Below are 22605 nucleotides of genomic sequence, written 5' to 3' on the forward strand. Positions count from 1 at the left end.
GCAATCTTTTATCTTCTTCTGTGAGACAATATTGGATGTAAAAGCAGCCCTATATACTTTTTATATAGCTGTAAAAATTTAATTTAGTTTGTTGGTCCCGATAGGGTGGTGAAAGTCTAGAGGGGGGGGGGGGGGGGTGAAAAGACTTTCAGGCTTTTCCAAATAAATAACTCTTTGGTAACTTCAACTCTAAGTAACAAGTAAATAGAGTAAGTTTGAACTGCACAGCGGAATAAATGTAAGTAAAGAGTTATGCCCAATTAATAATTTGAATCACATGCACGTGTATGATAAGCTCAGATGAGGTGTGAGGATGAAGTGAATATCTTAAATATTTAAAGGAGATGGCAAACAATAATATTCAAGACTATAAATAAGATTTCGTGTCACATCGACCGTATGATAAATGTTACATGCAACACGTCAAACTTGCTTAGAATAATTCAAGAGTTAAGCTCGAAAAGTTCGAGTTACATGCATACGTGAAAACATGCTAAACCCGAAAGATTAAGATTAACAGTGAATAGTAAACAGGTTAGTAGGATAGGATAGATAAATAGAGCGAATTAAGTAAGTGCGGTATGTAAATGAGAGAGGCTTTTTGTAGTGGTTCGGAAGTGGCGTAATCTTCCTAGTCCACTTTACTCCATTCACTTCTAGGAGTAATTCACTATTTTCCACACACAATTACAATAGTGAATAAGCGCTACACAAGCACTTCTTCCGGATGTCTTGCACACAGCTACACCCAACTCCGAGTGTCTCGCACACAACTACACTCAACTCCGAGTATTTCGCACACAGCTATACTCAACGCCAACTAAGTGTTTTGCACACAGCTACACTTAGCAATCACGAGTGTTTTGCACACAGCTACACTCACTAGAGTATTTTGCACATAGCTATACTCTTCTAACAATTACAAATACAAAGGTAATTGTATCTCTCTCCAACTATTTTTGAGACTATTCAGACTAAGTCTCTAAAGAATATTTGAGCACTTGCACTTCTTATCTCGTGTGTATTCACCCTTTTTTGTATTCACCTCTATCACTTCATATGTTTCTTCAAGTCTTCATGGCCTTTTTATAGATGACCAAATATATCCGTTGGAGTGGGATATTATGGTATTTGAAGTTTGAATCTCATTAGCCTGATATTGTTGACAATGGTAGGTCTTCAATTTTGATTTGATTGTCAACTTGCCTGACAAGATAATATTTTATTTCAACTTGATTTTCAAGTTGTTTCTAAAATATTATTTTCCTTGTGTTTTTTTGAAGTTCCAACGTCTCTTTGCAATAAGTTCTTCTGATAGAATTTATTTCTAGGATAATATCTTTTATTCATGCCTTCATAAATTTTTTCACCGTTCTGATCATATCTTTAGGCAATTTGGATTCTTGTGACATGTGAGATGTACCAATATAAATTCTTTTCGAATTTATAATTTATGATCTTCTTCCTTCTTTGTCACATTGTGCTCCTTTGACTTAGGCACTTCTTGCTTGTTTGACTTGAACATTGTGCTTTTCTGATTAGATCACATTGTGCTCTTTTCGCATCTTGCTTCTTTGACTTTGGCACATTGTGCTTGTTTGACTTGAGGGATTGTGCTTCTTTCTGAAATCCGGCTTATAAAAAAATAAGTCCTTAGGGGGGATCAATCTCAGGTGTGATCATTGTATATAAGGACATCTACCATGTCACCATTAGACTCATCCGATCTTTCTTTGCAACACCATTGTTTAGTACTTCAGTTCCGAATGAATACTTGTAGGACCAAAATTAATTCTCCCAATTAATTTTCTTCTTCATGTAGTAGATTTTCCTTTGCATACTGACTTGATATTCTGAATTATGATGCTTGTACTAAAGACCTAAAATCTAAGGGGATCTAAAGTACATTTGGCTCATCAAAACTTTATTACAAAAATATTCTTATCATAGTTTATTGTAAGTAGTAATCTATGTTCATAGAGAGTAATGTTGTAAAAAGCTTGAATAAGTGTTTTAGACATATTTTGGAGTTTAGATTAAGCTTCTAATATGTATTCCTTCTGCGAATGATACGAAGAAAATCACACGAATCCTAGCCTTAGTGTTCCAATTATTTCAAACATTTAGAAAAAATGAAATGAAATTGCATAAACTTATCATAATACGGAATATATCATAGACATACCTCTTAGACAAAACATCGTTGCTTGGAAGTGTGGAAACGACGATACTTCGTAGTGAAATCTCCAGATCTACTTCCAGATCAAATATATATATATAGATATATATATATATATATATACAGGGTTGAGTTCAAATGAGGACAACAATATATAGAGGACTGTGAGGACAAATAATGGGCACACAACAAATTACTATCAGACACACAATTTAATACATAATGGCACACAACAATACATATAAGCATTAGGTTTCGAACCCAGACTCTATTAATTAACAAATGTATGCACGCGACATACAAACTGTGGCACACGACTACATTCGGCCATGCACACAACATACATGTTAATGACACACATTACATCTGTCCTCACAGTACTCTATAATATACTTGTCATCATTTGAACGCAAGTATATAATATATATATATATATATATATATATATATATATATATATATATATATATATATATATAACGACAGTGCACACAGGCTGGCAACACACAAAATCATAAAAACTAATCACAACCTTAGATACCCAAAATCCAATGATCCAGAAATGTCCACACGTTTGTATTTTAAGCCCTATTTTTACATGAATGTAATTATATATATATATATATATATATATATATATATATATATATATATATATATATATATACACACACACACACACACACACACGCTTTAGGAAAAGCCAAAATAAAAAAATAGACAATGAGTAAAAGTCTTAACCTGGACCCCAAAGAATGGTTTTTTTTGGGAGAAACCATGTAACAACCTAAAATATTTTTCTCCAAATTCCTATTCTATAAAGTTTCCAAATAAAATTTATTTTTATTTCTACGATGATTTTTTTGCCAAACGAGTAAATAAAATATTTTATCCTTTTTCCAAGATGATTTAGTATAAAATAATCACATATTTATTTATGGTTTTGAAAACCCTATTTAGATAATATATTTACTTGCTAAAATGTTGACCCAAAAGTCTATCTGAGACGAACTTAAGAAATTGATAAACTAGTTTTGACTCGAAATTCGGTTTCAAAATGAACCCAACAATGTTTCATTAGTCAAAATCCTCTAACCTTAATGACATGTTTGGTTCATGGAATAGGTCAGGAATGGAATAACATTCCTTGGAATAGACCTATTCCATCGTTTGGTTGGATCATTTTGTCATGAGAATAACATTCCTAGGAATAAGCTATTACCTTCGCAAGGGAATAACCATTCTTAGGGGGGCCTTGGTATTAGCTATTCTCATGCCCTTGGGAATAACTTTTATATCACAAATACCAAAAAATACCCTTTGCACGTTATATAATATTTTTATTTATTTAATAAATACAATGTATTATATAAATGTATATATTTAATTAATTATAATTTTTTGTCTATCAATCTATCAATAAATATATATTTAAATAAATTATTTGTGTGTGTGTGTTTATATATATATATATATATATATATATATATATATATATATATATATATATATATATATATATATATACACACACACACACACACACACACACAAACTCACATTTTGCAGTGTTTGCAATTGGCATTTTGGGAAAAGAAAAGTATTTTCTCAAAATAACTTTGACACATTTTGCAGTGTTTGCAATTGACATTTTGAAAAAAGAAAAGTATTTTCTCAAAACACCCTTGACATTTTATTTTATATATATATATATATATATATATATATATATATATATATATATATATATATATATATATATATATATATATATATAAGTTAACTGTATAAGTCTCCTTAATTATGGAGCCTTGGCTGCTAAATTAAGTAGCTTGCCCATCTGCATGCCTAGCGGATGGGCATTGCAAGCTTGCCTAGCGGATGAGCATTGCAATTGAAATTATGGAGCCTTGAGGCTTCTTTTATAGGAGCCTCAAGGCTCTATTCCTCACTTCTCCAACCAATGAGGGATAATAAGTGGGAAAATAAATATAAATATAAATATGTATTTGTATAATAATAATAATAATAATAATAATAATAATAATAATAATAATAATAATAATAATAATAATAATAATAATAATAATAATAATAATAATAATAATAATAATAATAATTATTATTATTATTATTATTATTATTATTATTATTATTATTATTATTATTATTATTTTGTATAAGGGTATTTATGTCTTTAAAACCTATTCCGTTTCTATTCCTTCAACCAACCAAACATTGGAATACAATTACTAAAGTCTATTCCTTCATCCAACCAAACAATAGAATACAATTGCTATTCTATTCGTTACCTATTCCATTCCCTGTGGAATAACATTTCTATTCCCTCCAAATTCATTCAGTGAACCAAACGTGCTGTAAATCCCTAACCCATATCTTCTACCCTAAAATCTAACATTTACATTTTTACCCCTCAAAACCCTAGCTTTATATTTAACATTTATCTTGCACTGTTCATTCCATTCACACCCACATCAGAAGCCAAACAACCCCCCTTTTCACGTCTCTCTTTCTCTCTCGTGAAGACCACCGACGACAGTAGTGGTGGCGGCGTGGTGAAGCTCCGGCGACGAGGCAACATGCGAGCAGAGGCTGCGGTAGTCCTCCTTGCGATGACGGTCTTCCTCTTCTCTGGCGAAATAGTGACGGTGACGACCTCTAGCGGCGGCAACGCTCTAGCTCCGGCTAGTCCTCTCCCCTTCTCCCCCTTTTCCGGCGTGACGGGAAGAGGCTAATCTCCAACGAGGCAGCAGCAGATCTGGTGGGTTCGAGTCTCTCTCGACATCGCCGAGCGGCGGTGCCACTGGAGCAGTTCCAGCGACGTTAGGGTGCTCTCCTCTCCGGCGAGTCGGCCGTGACCGACGACTTGGTGGTGGCTGCACGTACAGTAGCAATGGTTGGTTGGATTATGCAGATTTGGAGTTGCTAGTGATGAAGATCAAGATCGCTGTTGGAAACGGCCCAGAGGGAGACCATTGAGACAGGTTAAGATACCTCCCCAAGTTTTTCCCGTTTCGTATATCGTTGAACTTTGGCTTTTGCTAACGTACATGCCCCACTTCTTACAGGATCCTGTCGAGCCACATGTTAGCAACGATGCCCAGTCATCAAATCACCAATCTTCGATGGGACAAAGCGGCGGACGCTCTAATCCCCTTGACCTCGAGGTAGCTTCTCATCAATCGACGCCGCTCTCAAACAGAACTCCTCAAGATGCGCAACTAGAACCGTCCCAAGCCTCTATCTTTCCTAGCGAGGAATCGTTTATATCACAATACACGGCTTTTATCACAGGTCTTTGGAGTAATATCTGAAGGAAGCTTAATGAGATTCAAGCTGAAAGAATTTCTTCTTTTCAAGGAAGCGTTGAAAGACAACTCCAAGAAATGAGACGGGGCGGAGTGGACCTATCGACATTGAAGCAACGAGTGGCTGAGTTCTTTAACAAAGCCAAAGAGTACGATCAGGCGCGGTCGCAGCTCTCAAATGCACTGCCCGTTGAAACTGAAGTCGCGAAGCTAGATCTAGCGCAAGGTGTCCTTAAAGAAGCTCAACAGAAGCGTTCTCAAACCGAAGTGCTTTTTCTCGACCAACAGAAAGCCCTCGAAGGCTCTGCCGATCGAAAAACCCTCCTGGAGAAAATGATAAAGGATGCGCAGGAAGAGTTGGAGAAGATTCAGGCCCAAAACCCGTTACTCCAAGACCGTGTGACGAAGGCTCAAGAACAATATAACGCATCGCAAGAGGCCGTGACCATCACTGAGGAGGAAGTTAAACGTATTTGAGACTGCCCCACGTTGACGGATGAAGATGAAGAAAAGCTTACTTTAATCAAAAGAGAGCTGGAAGCGTACAAGGAAGATCTCATGAGCTTTAGAATACTTTAGATTTTTTTTGCTTAGCTCTTCGGTTTTCCATTTGTTTACCTTTTTTTGTATTTCGGCTAATTTGTATGAGTTTACTTGGAAACAAGACTTAAATACGACTTGAATTCTCCTCTCTTTTTCAACAATACTTGCAAACAACTTTCTTGATTACAAGTGCAAAAAGTGTACTTGGAAGAAAGTAATTGAACTTGAACATGAACAAAAGCAACTAAGTCTAAACCCAAATGAGTCACTTTAATAGAAATCTGACAAAAGAATTCACCCTTAATTACAACATGAACAGAGATGACTCAACTCCAATACATCTACATTGTTTTGAACAAACGTGACACAAAGGGGACACAAAGGAGTTTATTTTAATTATGACTGAACTTAGAAGAGGAAGTTTGTCTAAGTTGCCTACGTACTCCTGCAAAGGAGATCAAGTCAAACCTAGTTCAAATGACCATTTGAATAGGTAAGGCCGTTCATAGTTTAAACTCATGCGGGCCAGGAGTTTACCGTACACAGTTTAAGCTCGTGCAGGTCAAGAGCGTCTATGACTTGGGCCCATCCATAGACAAGCGAGATGCATTAGCAGTTTAACCACGTGCTGCATTTTTTGTGGATATCATTCATCATGTAGTCTCGTGTGCTTAAGGATGATAGATCTTTAAGAATTTCCCATTAATAGGGCCAACTCGCAAACCATTTTCATCAATTAACTTGTCAGTTCCTCCTGAGTATGCTTCTTGTACCACGTAGGGTCCATCCCATTTTGGAGTAAACTTATGCCCAGTTTTCCTTGTAATGATGATATGTCTATGAACCGCCAATACCTTGTCACCAACCTGAAATGAGCGAATCCTCACCCTTTTGTTGAAAGCTCTAGAACTTCGAGCTTGATAGCATTCTAAACTTTGTTGAGCCTATAACCTCTTCTCGTCGAGAGCTTCTAACTCTTCCAATCGCAACTTTACATTGTCCTTGTCTGTAAGGCCTTCTTGGATAGCTAACCTTAGTGAAGGTATTTGGCGTTCAAGAGGCAAAACTGGTTCAACCCCATATACCAGTGAGTATGGAGTGCTTTATATTGGTGTACGGTATGTGGTTCTATATGCCCACAATGCTTCTTCCATTCTCTCATGCCAATCATGTTTTGACTTCGAGACCACCTTTTTCAGTAAGCTGCATAGATTTTTGTTAAAAGCCTCGGCAAGTCCATTTGCAGCTGCATAATAAGCTGAGGAATTTCATTGCTCAAACTCAAAAAGTTTACAGATTTTATCCATCAATTTATTATCGAATGGTTTCCCGTTGTCGGTTAGGATATACCGAGGGATGCCAAAACGATAGATAATGTGAACTCGGATGAAGTCTGCAACATTTTCCTTCTTCACTTCCTTCAAAGCCACTTCTTCAGCCCACTTTGAAAAATAATCGGTGGCTGCTAATATATACGAGTGCCCTACTGATGACTTGGGTGTAATAGGACCAACCACATCGAGCCCCCATGCATCAATTGGCCACGATGCTACCGTCGGATGAAGCGGTTCAGGAGGTTGATGGATAAAGTTCGCATGGAATTGACATGCTTGATATCTACGGGCATAGTCTATACAATCCTTCCCATCGTAGGCCAGTAGTAACCCATCCTTTTGATGTGAAAACGTAACTTAGGACCAGATTGATGAGCACCGCACACTCCAGAGTGAACCTCCTCCATCACATGTAAAGCTTCCTCTTAGCCCAAACATCGAAGAAACACACCATCAAACGAGCGCCAATATAGAACATCTTTGAAATATATGAAGCGAGGAGCTCGACGTCTTATATCTACCCTCCTACGAGGGTCTTGAGGTAACTTCCCATCAACAAGGTAGTCAATCAATTATTGCCTCCAATCCTCTTTATCTACCTCATAGACAGAAGCAGTCAGGAGTTCAACAATGTCGTCAAGAGAGCCATCGTTTTCGAAGGTTGGAGGAATCACCCATTTTTGGCATATTCGCAATCGAGCCTCATTTTTAGGATGGGATATAGTTGAAGCCAAAGCAGCTAAGGCATCGGCTTGCTTATTTTGTTTCCTTGGAATGTGCTCAATCGTAGCATCTTCTAGCCAATGTAGGAGCATCTTTGCATAACTGTTGTATGGGATCAACCCTGGCTTTTTTACTTCGTAACCCCAAGTACTTGGTTGATAATCAGTTTGGAGTCCCCGTATATTTTAACCCTTAGTTGCTTCATATCAGCTACAATTTCAAGTCCCAAAATGAGTGCTTGATACTCGGTAACATTGTTCAAGCAGCGTTCCGTCAAGGTAAATGAATAAGGAAGCACTTCCCCTTCAAGCATAACAAAGACAACTCCAGCGCCTGCTCCCTCTTTGTGTGTCGCTCCATCAAAGTACATCTTCCATGGGGGTAAAACTTCAACCACAAGCACATCTTCATCAGGTAGGTCATTGGACAGTTCCCATTCGGCAGGAATTGGATGATCAGCTTGGAAATCCGCTAAGGCTTGCCCCTTGATGGACTTCTATGGTACATAAATGATCTCAAACTGTTGAAATAATAAGTACCACCTCGCAAGTCGATCGAAAAGAACAACTTTTGCCATGACATACTTCACTGGGTTTACTCTGGAAACTAATCGAATTGTATGCGCTTCAAAATAGTGCTTGAGCTTCATGATTGCGAATACAAGGGCAAGACACAACTTCTCAATTGTTATATATTTGAGCTCATTTGACGTCATCATTCTACTTAAATAATAAAGGGCATTTTCTTTCCCATAATCATTTTCTTGTGCAAGTAAAGCACCCAGAGAGCTTTCTTGGGCGGAGATGTAAAGGATCAACGAGCGTCCTGGAATTGGAGCAGTCAGCACATGCGGCTTCATTAAATAGGACTTGATGTTTTGGAATGCATTCTTGTAGGCCTTATCCCATACAAACGGGACACCCTTCTTCGTTAACCGACTAAAGGGCTGACATCTTCCTGCTAGGTTTGATATGAATCTTCTTATATAAGCCAACTTCCCTTGCAAGCTTTTAAGCTCATGAAGGTTCCTTGGCTCAGGCATATTCATTATAGCATCGATCTTAGCCTGTTCGATCTCAATGCCTCTATGTCGAACAGTAAACCCAAGGAATTTTCTAGCAGCAACCCCGAAAGCACACTTCAAGGGTTCATTTTCAGTTGAAATTTTCGCAAGCGGTCAAAGACTTGTCTTAGATGCATCATGTGTTCTGTGCGAAGTTTCGACTTCACAACCAGGTCATCTACATAACATTCCACCATTTTATGCAGTATGTCGTCAAATATAGTGTGCATGCCCTTTAGTATGTAGCACCTGCATTTTTCAAACCAAAGGGCATCACTTTGTAGCAGTAGATACCTTTTGGAATACGAAACGCTATAAATTCCTCATCTTCTGGCGCCATGCGAATTTGATTGTAACTGGATGAGCCATCCATGAATGACATGATCTCGTGTCCAGTTACGGAATCTATCATTAGCTCTGTGATAGGGAGCGGGAAGTCATCTTTCGGGCACACAACGTTAAGATCTCGGAAGTCTACGCACACGCGGATCTGGCCATTCTTCTTGCGCACAAGCACAATGCTAGATATCCAAGTTGGGTATTTAACTTCGCGAATGAAACCAGCCTCTATAAGATTGTTGACTTCTGCTTCGATTGAGGGAATGAGCTCGGGGCGAAACCCCCGTTGAGCTTGCTTAACAGGGCGACACCCCTTTTTCACTGCCTAGTGGTGCACGGCTACCTTTGGATCCAACCCTGGCATCTCCTTGTATGTCCATGCGAATACATCAATATATTCTTTCAGAAGTGTGACATATGTTTCCTCATCTTCATTAGAAAGGAGTGAACTAATGAAGATAGGCCGAGGATTTTCAGGATTTCCTAGATCAACCTCTTTTAGTTCATCCACTGCGGCTTGTACCCCTTCTTCTAGCTCTTGGGGCGCATCCTCTGCATCTTCACCCTCAGTTGGAATCTCATCATATAATGTTATATGAAATGATGATGCCATCTCATCTTGACTTGGTGTTGCCTCACAACTTGAATCAATGTTTTCTTGATTTCTTCCTTGCACTTGGGTGTGTACAATGGTTCTTGGTTGGACCTTCAGAACTTCACCACATGAGACATGGATATTCTTTTCTCGTCTCATACGAGACGGAACGACACTCCTGAGCCTTTTTGAGGGTTCCATTTCAGTAGGAGGGTTAGTCTGCTCCTTCGAACGATGAGTAGTCCCAATTCTGTCATGTACTGATTTTCTCTTAGCAGGTTTGGGATTCGGCCCAAGTCTACGGAAGACTGATTGTCGTAATTCTACATCTCCAATTCTATCAAAAACAGACTGCTTCTTGTCACTTTCCTCCTCATCCTTAGAAGTGATGCAATTACTTGTGGCTCTGTTTATGAATATTCTCACTAGCTTAGAGGGAACATAACACAATCATTTGCGTTCATGTGGTTCCTGCTGGTTTGACTTGCCTTTACAACCAGCTTCTGGGATGAGTTTTCCCAGCTTTTGTGGCTCTTTGGGATTATATCCAGCTTTGGTTTATAGGCATTAGGGTCAAAGCCTCCAGTGCGCTTAGCGAGCACTGTTTGACTTGTCCCACATTGAGCTTTATCTTTAAGCGGTTTAACTGGAGCTGCTTTTAATGTTTCAATTCTTGCAATTGGGAAAACAAGTTCATTGTCGTAATGAGCTTGGTCTACGACTTGTTTGCCTTTCCACTTTGGATCAGGAGATGTGTCAACATCGCTTTGGTCAGCCTCCTCTATAACTTGTTTCTTCAAGTAAAACTTTGCATTTGCAAAGTATGATTCTGCTTCGATGAAGGGAGTTTCATCAGCGACTACCTTTTCTATCACCCCGCCTTTTTTCAAACATGAGGCATTGGTGCCAGGATGATGGAACTACTCCATTCTCAAGTATCCAAGGTCGGCCCAACAGCAAGTTGTAAGACGTCCTTGCATCTATCACATAACATAGTGTACTTGAGTTTAGCGTTCCGATCCTGAGGTCGAGTCTGATGGTACCCAGTGCTCTTTGTCTGCCTTGATTAAATCCTTGAATCATTAAACGACTTTGAGAGAGCTCATCGGTGGAGATGCCAAGTTCTTTCATAGCTCGAAGTGACAGAATGTTCACAGCCGATCCTTGGTCAATCAAGATCCTTTTGATTTTTTGTTCGCGAGCATAGCCTTCAACGAACAATGGGCGATTGTGCAGTGTACCACCAATCAATAGATCTTCGTCTTTAAAGGTTATCTTGACGGTATAAGATGTGGCTTTGTAGACTTGAACCTCGTCACTTCCTTCAATCACGGGGAATGAACATTCCCCCTCTTCAGCATGTCTCTCTTTAGTATTCAAGCGAGTTCCTGAAATATTTACCCCATGCAGAAGATGCGCCTTTGGCATGTATTGAGCCAGGGCAACTAGTGTTCGAGGCTTGCCGAGACGTCCTTTCATCTTCGTGTCATAGGCGGGGTTCCTTGCTGGCTCTCTCTCAACCCATTGCTTTGTCATTGTCCTCAAAGATCTAACATGTCCAACACCGTTCCTTTGTTTTTTGCGAGTAACAACTACCCAATCCTTCTCGCATACCGGATTAACCTGTGGTGACTTTGGCTGCTGCCTAGTAGCATGTTTCACAATAAATGGAAGCGGACGTTTCTGTTGCTAGCCCCCATCTTCTTCATCACTCTCTACAACTAACGGAGCGAACCTTCCGCATGAAATTTGGTTGGTGCTTGCAGTTGCATCAGCCAACTCAATCTTTCCATCACGAGCAAGCCCCATCACCTTATCCTTAAAGACAAAGCATTTTTCAATCGGGTGTCCGAGGAAACGATGATACTTGCAATAGTTGGGGTCGTCCACCCTAGAAACTTCATCAGGACGCTTCATCTCTGGTAATTCAATCAACTTGAGCTTTAAACTCATCAAACATGGGCGAAACATCAGAATCCAAGAATGGAAATTGTTTTTGCTGCATCTCTTCGATAATTCGAGTTCCCCTTGATGGGCGGGAAAATGACCTTGGCCTTGGATTTTCAGTCACTTTGGTGAAAACTCGCATTGGTGTTGTTTTCACGTTCATGGCATCCTTCTTTTCTTGTTTCGGGAAGGGCTTGCCCCCTTTCTTGAATTCTTGTTTTGCAAGTGCCTTGGATGAGCTAGGGATACTTGACATGTTGAGCCCTCCATTGGCTTCAATAATCAACTCCATGTCGTGAACACTGGATAGTTCTTCGAATGTTTTGGGCTTGATTCCCTGCAAGATATAAGAGAGCTCGAAGTGCATCCCTTGGATACACATTTCAATTGCGGAGCTTTGTGATATCCTCTCTTTACAGTTAAGGCACAACTCCCTCCATCTCTCGATGTAAGCGCACGCACGCTCACCCTTCCATTGCCGGGTAGTGGTGAATTCCAAGAAGCTGACAATCCTTCTTGGGCTGTAGAAGCGGGTCAAGAATTCGCGCTCCATATCATTCTAACTATCAATGCAACCATGCTCCAGGTCGGTGTACCAATCAAAGGCAGTGCCCTTCAGAGAGCGGACGAACTGCTTGACGAGGAGATCTCCGTATGTTCCAACATTGTTGCAGGTTTCAATGAAGTGGGCGATGTGCTGCTTTGGGTTGCCTTTTCCATCGAACTGTTGGAACTTGGGAGGTTGATAGCCCAGCGGCATTTTCATTTCTTCAATCCTCTGAGTATAGGGCTTAGTATAAGTGTATGAAGATTGTCCTCCCTCGAGTTTTCCTTTGATTGCTCCCATGATGTAGTCATTCAACTGCTCTACAGGTATCATGCCCTCAGAAATTGGAATACTCTTCTCAGCGGGTGGTGGACGAGAGATTGTCTCTTCCATTCTTGGCATACTTTGATGACGCGGTGACTCGACATCAATCTCATCTCTTTGGGTTTGAGGCTGCTTCTCGGAAACTCGACTTGTTTCGCCGTTTCTTCCGCTTTCAACATTTTTGCTTAGCTCATTGATCCTCCTTTCTTGGTCATGCATAAACTGTGACACCCCAAAATCCAAATTTAATTAATGGGTTAATTGAGTAATTAATCCTACTTCAATGGAGGAATTAATTCCTAAAATCCTGAAATTCAATACTTGAGGACTAGTATTTGACTAGTCAACTCCAAAGTCAAAGTTGTACCTTGAGCTTTGAAGGGAGTTCCCTTGTTCCTTACACTTTCTAAAGTTAGTAAGGGTATTCTTGACCTTTCACCTAGTGTTAGTATTGTAACCTAACCTAGAAGACATCTTCATTCTACCACTTACACTTTCTAAAACTTTAGCTCTACCTTCTCTCTAGAAAGGTGAATAGCTTTTCCTCCAAGCTAAGTTGAGACCTTGCCAAGACTTCAAGATTTGCTTCCAAGATTCAACCTTTCACCTATTTGGGCATCTAGGAGGGTAAGATCTAAGTCCATCTTATGTTTTTGGTTCCATCTTAGGTGTCTTTTCTTAAAGGTAGGATCTTTATGATCTTTTGGTTTGTTCTTGAAGTGGGTTTGGAAAGTGAGCCTTGCGAGGAGCTTGTTGAGGTGTAAAGTGAAGTCTTTTAGACTACAAGAGGTAACCCATGCTCTACTAAAACCTATTTTGCTTACCTATATGTGATTTCTTGGATTCTACATGTGTTTTGCTATGAAATGTGAGTGTTTATGCATTTGTCTTGTGAAAATGCATATCTAGAGCTTGTGTTTAGGGTTCTTGTGTGCCATTGCTTGGCATTTCCTACGATTCAAGTCATTTTGTTGTATTGGGTGAGATTTGGCATGTTTTGGACTTGAATTTGAGCTTGGAGTTGAAAATCCCCGAAGGGATTATTTTGGACACAGGGATGTACCCGCGGGCGGAACGACAGGCAGAGCCCTACCCGCCGCCCACCCGCAGGTACATTGGCCTCATGGGTAGTGTACCCGCGAGCAAAACCACGGGTAGGGGACTACCCGTGGGTCTACCCGCGGGGAACACTTCGATGTTGTGATGGGATTTGTTCCCCGTGATTCTTTTGACTCGGTATTTGGTCTTTTGACTTCCAGATGTTTTTTTGTGGAACTATTTGAGTGTCTTCTTGATGTTTCGTATGTCTAGAACTATATAGTAGGTATCCATGTAGGACTTTGGTATCTTGAATCGTGCTAAGTGTTCAACATTGTGTTTTGTTGAACCGTGATGTGTCTTGTGTGTTCCTCGGAACTACCTTTGGTTTATCCGTTTGATAAGCATGCTAGTTTGGTGTCTAAATGCTAGCGTGTGTGTTGTTTGTACCTTTCGTTTGGTTGATGATAACTTGTGTTATTCATCGTTGTTGTTGTTGGGCTGTGACCCATTCCTTGATTGAGTATGTTTCATATCTTCGTTGTGATCCGTTGATTGATTCCTGTTGAGGTGTGATGCGTGTGTGGCTTTACCTGGATTGCACGATTAGTGGATGGGACACTAGTCACCAAGGTATTGCAGCGGTCCTCGTGGTGGCCGTGACATGATTATGGAGCTGTGGCCTTTGTGTAAGGTTCACGTGTAACATGTGTTATCCAGGGCATGTGTTGCCATGTGTGTGTACGGTACCTCGTGTACTATGAAATCGGTGGTTTTGTTGGAGGGACTGTTGGAGGGGGAACGACGGTTCCCGGGGGAATAAGGTTGGACTTGGTGTACAGGGGTCCTGGAGGTAAAGGTTGGAACTAGACATAAGGATGGGGGTAGCCATAAGGTTGGAACCGGGCATAAGGAAGGCATATCAACTTGTGATGTGTGATGTCACGAGGGCTTGTGTAGCCGTGGTTGTGTTCTCTCTTGTGACGTGTGTAGTCACAAAGGCATGTGTTGCCTATTGTGTGAGTCTTGTTCTTTTGCGTGGAACTTGTCGGGTTTTGATCTATTGAGTGAGGATAGATCATACATTGACTCTTCTTGTGAGTCGTGTTAATCTTGTGGTCTTGGGATGCGTTCCCGTGTTGGTTGTGAGAGTGTTGAGTCTTACGTTGGCTTTTACTCTTGGTTTTACACTTATATATATGTATTCCGTTTTGAAATGATTTTGTATATATATCCTATCTATGTATGATACTTAACAGGTATTGGTGGGTTACCAGCATTATCGCTGACCAGGCGTCGTCCCATGTTTATCTTTGTGTTCTTTCAGGTGATGTCTAGACGGGCGCGATGTCTAGTGCCCGATAGTTTAGTACCTTTCCTTTGCTTTATGGCCTGTGAGCCGATGTAGTGTTAGACTTATGACTTTGGGATAGTTGTGTACACAATGCAGATTTGACCGCCGTAGCGTTTATCATTGTTGGTAAACGTGGCATAACACCACTGTTTTAGATTTACTTTTATCCAGTTACCTTTTTATCTTCCGCTGTGCTAGAGTTTTGTTGTGTTATCTGCATGTGTTAAGGCTTTTTATATAGCATGTTTGGGGGGGGGGGGGGTGTTACAGTTGGTATCAGAGCCTAGGTTTGAACCTAGGATGAGTTAAGTCTAGACTTTCTAAGTGGTATTGTTTAAATATTTTCATGGCATTAATAAAAATACTTGGTAAATAAATATATAGCATTATTTTGTATAATAAAATAATTGTATAGGTATGGTTGAAACCAAATACGTGACATAAAGGAGAGCAAATAAAAATTAGGGCATAAAATATTAAATATATACTAATATTGAAGAGCTAACTGCTGATTGCCAAACAAGGACATTGCGAGATATTATTATTATTATTATTATTATTATTATTATTATTATTATTATTATTATTATTATTATTATTATTATTATTATTATTATTATTATTATTATTATTATATTTGCAACAATATTGCTACTTCATTATGAGATGCTAGATCGTGATTATGCTAATAGTTTTATTTCAAAATGTTAATTTTTTTAAAGACAAAATGTTAAATTTTAATATGTAAACAAACTAATTTAAATTTTATAAAAATGTCCTTTATAGTCTTTTTACATTTATCAGCTTATCAAAGAGCTATTTTACCAAACACTTTCAATCATAACAGCTAGCTTAACAGCTCTTCAGTTTTCAGCTCCGAGCTTATAGCTTTTCAGCTTTCAGCTCCTTTTCAGCTTTCAGCTCCTAGCTTATAGCTTTTCAGCTAGATTTGCCAAATAGAGCCATATTACTTATTTTAAAAAAAAAATATTGGACATTATCTCAATCGCGCAATGCGCGTAAAAAACTAGTATATTTATACGTTTTAACATATTGGTAGTATATGTTTAACAATTATGCCAACTTTAATTGGGATAGGGTTCGAACCTAAGACCTTCTTATAGAAATTAATAAGTAAGTTAAGAATAATAAATAGTTAACGGAATATTCCGTTACTAAAGTTTATACTAACGGAATTTAGAGTTATTAAAGGGAAGAAAATAATATAATAGAGGGTAAATAAGAAAAATCATTAAATCATTAAATAATATTAAAATCAAAATAATATGTACCATTCATTTTAAGAAACAATTACACCGACATTTGTTTGTTCAAATTAAGGGCCTAACATTATTGGCTCTAATTAGATTTGTACATTTGTAGATTTTATATATATATATATATATATATATATATATATATATATATATATATATATATATGTGTCTTACGGTGCGGCATCACCAATAGTTCAACAAATATACACCATCAACTTTAGGAAAATACACCACAAAAAACAGAGGAAAATTAGGTATGCATCACCAAACACACACCATTAGGAGTGAGTAAAAACACCATACACTGTTCGGAAATACACCATTGGGGTCGTTGAGATATATGGTGTATTTTTTTGGGTCTATTGTGTATTTTTTGATGTTTTATTGCATTTCATTATTGTGTATTTTTCTTACACTGTTGGTGTATTCTGAAATTCCGCCGCACGAGAAGACCCCACCGCATTTGAACTTTCTTCTATATATATATATATATATATATATATATATATATATATATATATATATATATATATATATATATATATATATATATAATTCAACGACACATGTTTATTTAATTGTAATATACTAATATTCGTGTAATTATTATCTTAATTAACATAATAATTATCTGTGCAATTAATTTTTTAATTAAACTCATTAATTTTAATATATTAATTGTTTTAATATTATATTGTGCAATCTATTTAATATCAAACTCATTCGATGCTATACGAATTGGAGTAGTGACAGAATAATATGGTTGAATAGGAATAGGAATTTTAATATTGTTTTGTATTGTATTACGAATAGGTATTTTAACGTAGAATTGTAGTACGAACAGAAAAGTAGTAAACAATATATTCTATAAGAATTGTATTACACTATTTTATGGAAGATTTTGTTTTTATAGATAACTAGTATTTTCACCCGTGCGTTGCACGAAATGAATTTGTTATAATAGTTTAAGAATATTTGTATCAATATACAATTATATAAATTATAAAAACAAATATTATATAGTGCAATTGATTAAGTGAGTTGGATATATTATGTTTTCTGATTTTATCTTTGCTTGATTTCAATTTATACAATTTATACAATTAAAATTTATAAACTTAGTTGACAAATAGGTCTAACATTTCTCATCCGGACGACTTAAACAATGCAAATGTCCAATGGTTTGTCTCAATATTTTCATGAATATATTATTAATACTATTGAACAACATGAACTGTTCAATGGTTACTGTATTGAACACCATGAGCTGTTTTTATAAATTCATAACATTAACTCCACAAATTAAGCTAAACAAATATCTCAAACGATACACTTCAAACTTAATTATTATATCGTATATATAATTTAGTTTCACTTAAAGATATTCACTTTGACACTTCTAAAAATGTAATATTATAATAAATGTGGCAGTAGTCTGGTGAGTCATTTACTTTAATTCACTGGAAATAAAAGACAGTAACTTCATATTGACAATTTTTTTATAAGTCTGTGATAATCTATCAAACTGATAGCAACGTAGAAAGAATGTAATAACTTATATTAAAGACTTGGAGGATGTATGGATTCCATTGAATACCAATGAAATATACAAATGGGAACATGCACAAAAGTTCAGTTCTAAATGTCCACTACAAAAAAAATGCAGAAATAGCGACGGACAAATTCCGTCGCTAAATAGGGAAAATCCGTCGCTAAATACTTTAGCGACGGATTAGTGACGGAATTTGTCCTTCGCAAAAACATGCGTTGCTAGAATCGGGCGACGCAATTTATTTCCGTCGCTAAGCAAAAGCAATCCGTCGCTAAATTTCTTCCGACGACAAATTTGAAGACGAAATTTGTGAGGGAATAACGACGGAATATTTTATCGCTAAATCTAGTGACGGAAATTCCGTCGCTAAACCAACAAAATTTTCGTCGCTAGTTTCCTACCATCACAATCTAGTGACCAAGTTTGTAAGGGAATAGCGACGGATTATTCTGTCGTTAAATTTAATTATGGATTTTTCCCTCACTGTTTATTGTTATTAGATACTTAACTACGAATTTACTACAATATTTGTCCGTAGCTAAATTTTAAAAATTAAAAAAAAATTACCCGCTAATTAATATCACATGCCTACATTAACCCTATAATATAGTACTTCAATAATATAATCGTAAAATATATTATATTAAAAAATTCAAACTCAATAACAATAACAAAAGTATAGCATTGTGTAATGTTGGATCATTATAAACAGTACCAAATATATTAACAAACATAATCTAATCATCTCCTAAGTTTTCATGATCTAACAAGTACATAATGATCACCAAACCCACATGTCAAATAGATCCAAAAATGGGATGTTTCCTTCTAGTGTAGCACCACTTCCATTTAGTAAAACAAAAGTTCCTTCATCACCTTCCTTCTTCATCTTTGCAATCACACAAGTCCCAGCTGGAGTTCTCCGCATCATCATGGGAGAACCGAGATCAAAATAAACATCTTCAGATGACCGATCAAGCAGTATCCTTGGATTAACATCTTTGGATTCAGGAGATATAACCCAAGTTTTAACTCTCCTTGTCTTGTACCATGATTCATAGACCAATGCCAGTGTGTTATCACACCACGAAATCCCTTTATATAAGTAAATGATCAAAAGACTCAGAAGGTCACTGATTAAATTCTAAACATGCACACAATAATAGTCTTGGAAACCACCAGGCATGCAAACTTGTAATAAAGTTACTACTCAAAATTAATAGTCTAATATATTCATCCAATACCAAAGGCATCATTAAGAACTTCTGGAGACGCAAAATAGTCTACTATGTCACATTAAATCACGTGTCACGGGCTGCTCACTGTATTAGATAGCATATATATATATATATATATATATATATATATATATATATATATATATATATATATATATATATATATATATATATATATATATTCCACTATTTCTATTGAATTACAAGAACCATTTGTTATTTCAAGTTTTTAACCAGCGTTTTACTAAGAATAGATGCTTGAATGCAAATTTAGAAAAACTATAATGATGTATGTGCACACACTAATTGAACTAGCAAAATAGTATCAATAAATGGCAGGGGAAAAAACTTGTATGCGTACCCATATTGAAGATCAAGTTTATGCAAGACTGTTGGCTGCTCATTTTCATGTGGCTCAGCAGGCTACGAATAAATTATATCACATGCAGAGGCTTCAACTTTAGCATCACCACCATCTTGTGTCTCAGCCCTTGACATTTCACAGCACAAATATATATTAAGAGTGTTGTTTCTTAAACATCCACAAATAGGTTCTAGCTAGCTTGAATAATACTCTTCTGATAATTAGATTGAACCTTAGGTCCAGATGGAACTAAAGGCTTCTTTGGTGGATCTCCACGAGATAATGGGATGATACAAACCAATAGAGTTGAGTCATTCACCCAAACAAAGATGAGAATTAGCAAAAAAGTGTCAGCACATATAAAGAATTACTCACTTTCTTTTAAAAATAATGTAGACAAAGAAAAGTAAATACTTGTCAAAAATAGCATTTAGGTACACATCTGTAGACTGGAACAGTGGTCTAGCAGTTCCTGTTTTCACATCGAAGACCTGGGTTTTAGCATGTTATAGGTTTAAGGTTCTCTGATATATAAAATAAATGGATTTCAACATATGTCTACATATCAAGATGCTTTCTGGAAGCTGATAAGGCCTTACAAATTAAAAGAGTGAATGGATTTCAAAAATGGATCAACAGAATATTTCTGTCAAATGATTATAAGCTAACTATAAGGCCTAAAGACATTTTCATACAAAAAATAAATATAACAGTGGACTACCTAGCAAGAAACGATTTATATATATGTTTGCCACAATGTAGAAAGAGATTAGTAATAGCATGGGGCATCATTTGTAAGAAGCCAACGAATGAAGTACCTCCTCAACTCGGACACTGAAGGCTAAATAGTGACCATTATTTGGGCTTCAAAGGAAATAGCAAATAGGTTATACAAAAAGATGACATGTTTTTGCAGAAAATGTACTGTATATTCAAAGAATAGATTAATACAATGTGAATTCATATACAGAAGCATATGGAAAAAGGAAAACGTTTCCCTTCCATGAAGTACCGTGTAACAAAATTAATTACTTGCGAAGTCTTGCACCTTCAACACCAACCAAACAAGAGAAAACACTCTAAATTTACATTGAAAACTTCGCAATCCATTTTGCACTAATTTAAGATTGCGTACAGATGCACTCTAGAAACCCTCACTACAAATAGTGTAAACTATTGTAAAGTGATGCAATTTCTCAACAATATAAAACCAGACAACTGCACCAATAACGCAGCGTCAGAATCAAGAAAAACCCTGATATTTCTCACAATTGAATCGCAGCCCAAAAACATAGCATTAGAATCAAGAACAACCCATAACAGATTTTTCCCCAGTTGAAAAAACATTAGACAGCAATAGACATACCAGAGAGAATAGAGCACCATGGGAGGTGGCGGTCGGCGAAACAGGCAGCGGGGAAGCAGCGCCGTTGGCAGTCAACGGGGAGGCAGCGTTGTCGGTAGTCGAGGGAAGACGGCGCAGTCGGTAGAGATTTGTGGGAGAGTCGCAGGCAGCGCCGGAGAGACACGAGTTTTGTTAGGTTTAAATTTGTTCAGCATTAAAAAAACAAAAGGAATTTTGAAATTGAAAAACTTTCAAAAAATTATCACTCTTAGCGACGGATTTGTAAATCCATAGTTATTATAATTAAAAAATAATCCATGTTTTCAATTTAGTGACGGAAAAATATTCGTCGTTAATGTATATAAAATTAATCTCGCATATAAATTTAGCAACGGAATCTAAAATCCGTTGCTAAATTGTAAAAAAAAAAAAAATCAAATATGTAAGTTAGTGATGGAATTGAAATTCCGTCGCTAAAATGTTTTCAAAAAATCGCGGTTTGTAGGTGTAGCGACGGATTCTTATATCAATCGCTAAAATGTTAACGCAAACAAATCTTTGCGAGAATATGTAGCGACGGATCCATAAATCCGTCGCTAATTTGTTACAATTAAAATTATAGAATTATCCTGCAAAAAAATCCGTCGTCAATATGTCTCTAATTTTTGCACCAATATTTACCGCTAAATTTAGCTACGTATTTAACGACGGAAATATTCCGTCGCAATATCGGTCTCAAAATCGTCGCTAAATATTTATTTAACAAAAAAATTAAAATCTATCACTAATTTGTCACTATTCCGTCGCTAAATTAGTAACGAAATGCATCTGTCGCTAAATCCGTTGTTATTTCCGCGTTTTTTTTATAGTATTACACCTTATTAATAAAAAAATATATATATATAGAAATATTAGCATAAAATTACCATATAAATTACATTGAATAATGATAATAATAATTTATTTTGTTCTCATATTATTATACCTATAAATATATATATATATATATATATATATATATATATATATATATATATATATATATATATATATATATATATATATATATAATTCAACGACACATGTTTATGTAATTGTAATATACTAATATTCGTGCAATTATGATCTTAATCTATATCTATATATATATAAAAGTAAAATCCTCCTAACAAATTTTCCCCCCAAAATTTTGTAGTAAAACTTATTTGGTAAGTAAATGTCAAATGGAAATAAATAAAATCTATTAATTGGTAATATTATATATGGTATTATATTCTATAATATAATTGATAATATTATTGTTCATGCATAATAAAAATATTATTGTTCAAATATAAAATAAAATTAAAATAATAATAATAATAACAAAAACAACAGCAACAATAATCTATATCTATATCTATATATATATATAAAAGTAAAATCCTCCTAACAAATTTTCCCCCCAAAATTTTGTAGTAAAACTTATTTGGTAAGTAAATGTCAAATGGAAATAAATAAAATCTATTAATTGG

At 36.5% G+C, this 22605-nt stretch overlaps 1 protein-coding gene across 2 annotated transcripts; it reads right to left on the reverse strand.

Moving 5' to 3' along the window:
- Positions 1-18782: 18782 nt before the first annotated feature.
- Positions 18783-21277, reverse strand: LOC109163921 (probable glutamyl endopeptidase, chloroplastic). Of its 2 annotated transcripts, none has more exons than XR_002051347.1 (3): positions 19979-21095; positions 19744-19872; positions 18783-19239 (listed from the first exon to the last, which is right to left on the reverse strand). XR_002051347.1 is itself a non-coding variant. In XM_019312645.1 (3 exons), exons 2-3 carry the CDS (start codon positions 19790-19792, stop codon positions 18926-18928), a joined length of 363 nt encoding a protein of 120 aa, XP_019168190.1. In that variant the 5' UTR covers positions 19793-19872; positions 21113-21277; the 3' UTR covers positions 18783-18925. The 2 variants fall into 2 exon arrangements, 1 of the variants encoding a protein (XP_019168190.1); XM_019312645.1 differs by lacking the exon at positions 19979-21095 and adding an exon at positions 21113-21277.
- Positions 21278-22605: the final 1328 nt, after the last annotated feature.

Source organism: Ipomoea nil, unplaced genomic scaffold (genome assembly GCF_001879475.1).
Source record: "Ipomoea nil cultivar Tokyo-kokei standard unplaced genomic scaffold, Asagao_1.1 scaffold3050, whole genome shotgun sequence".
NCBI lineage: Eukaryota > Viridiplantae > Streptophyta > Magnoliopsida > Solanales > Convolvulaceae > Ipomoea > Ipomoea nil.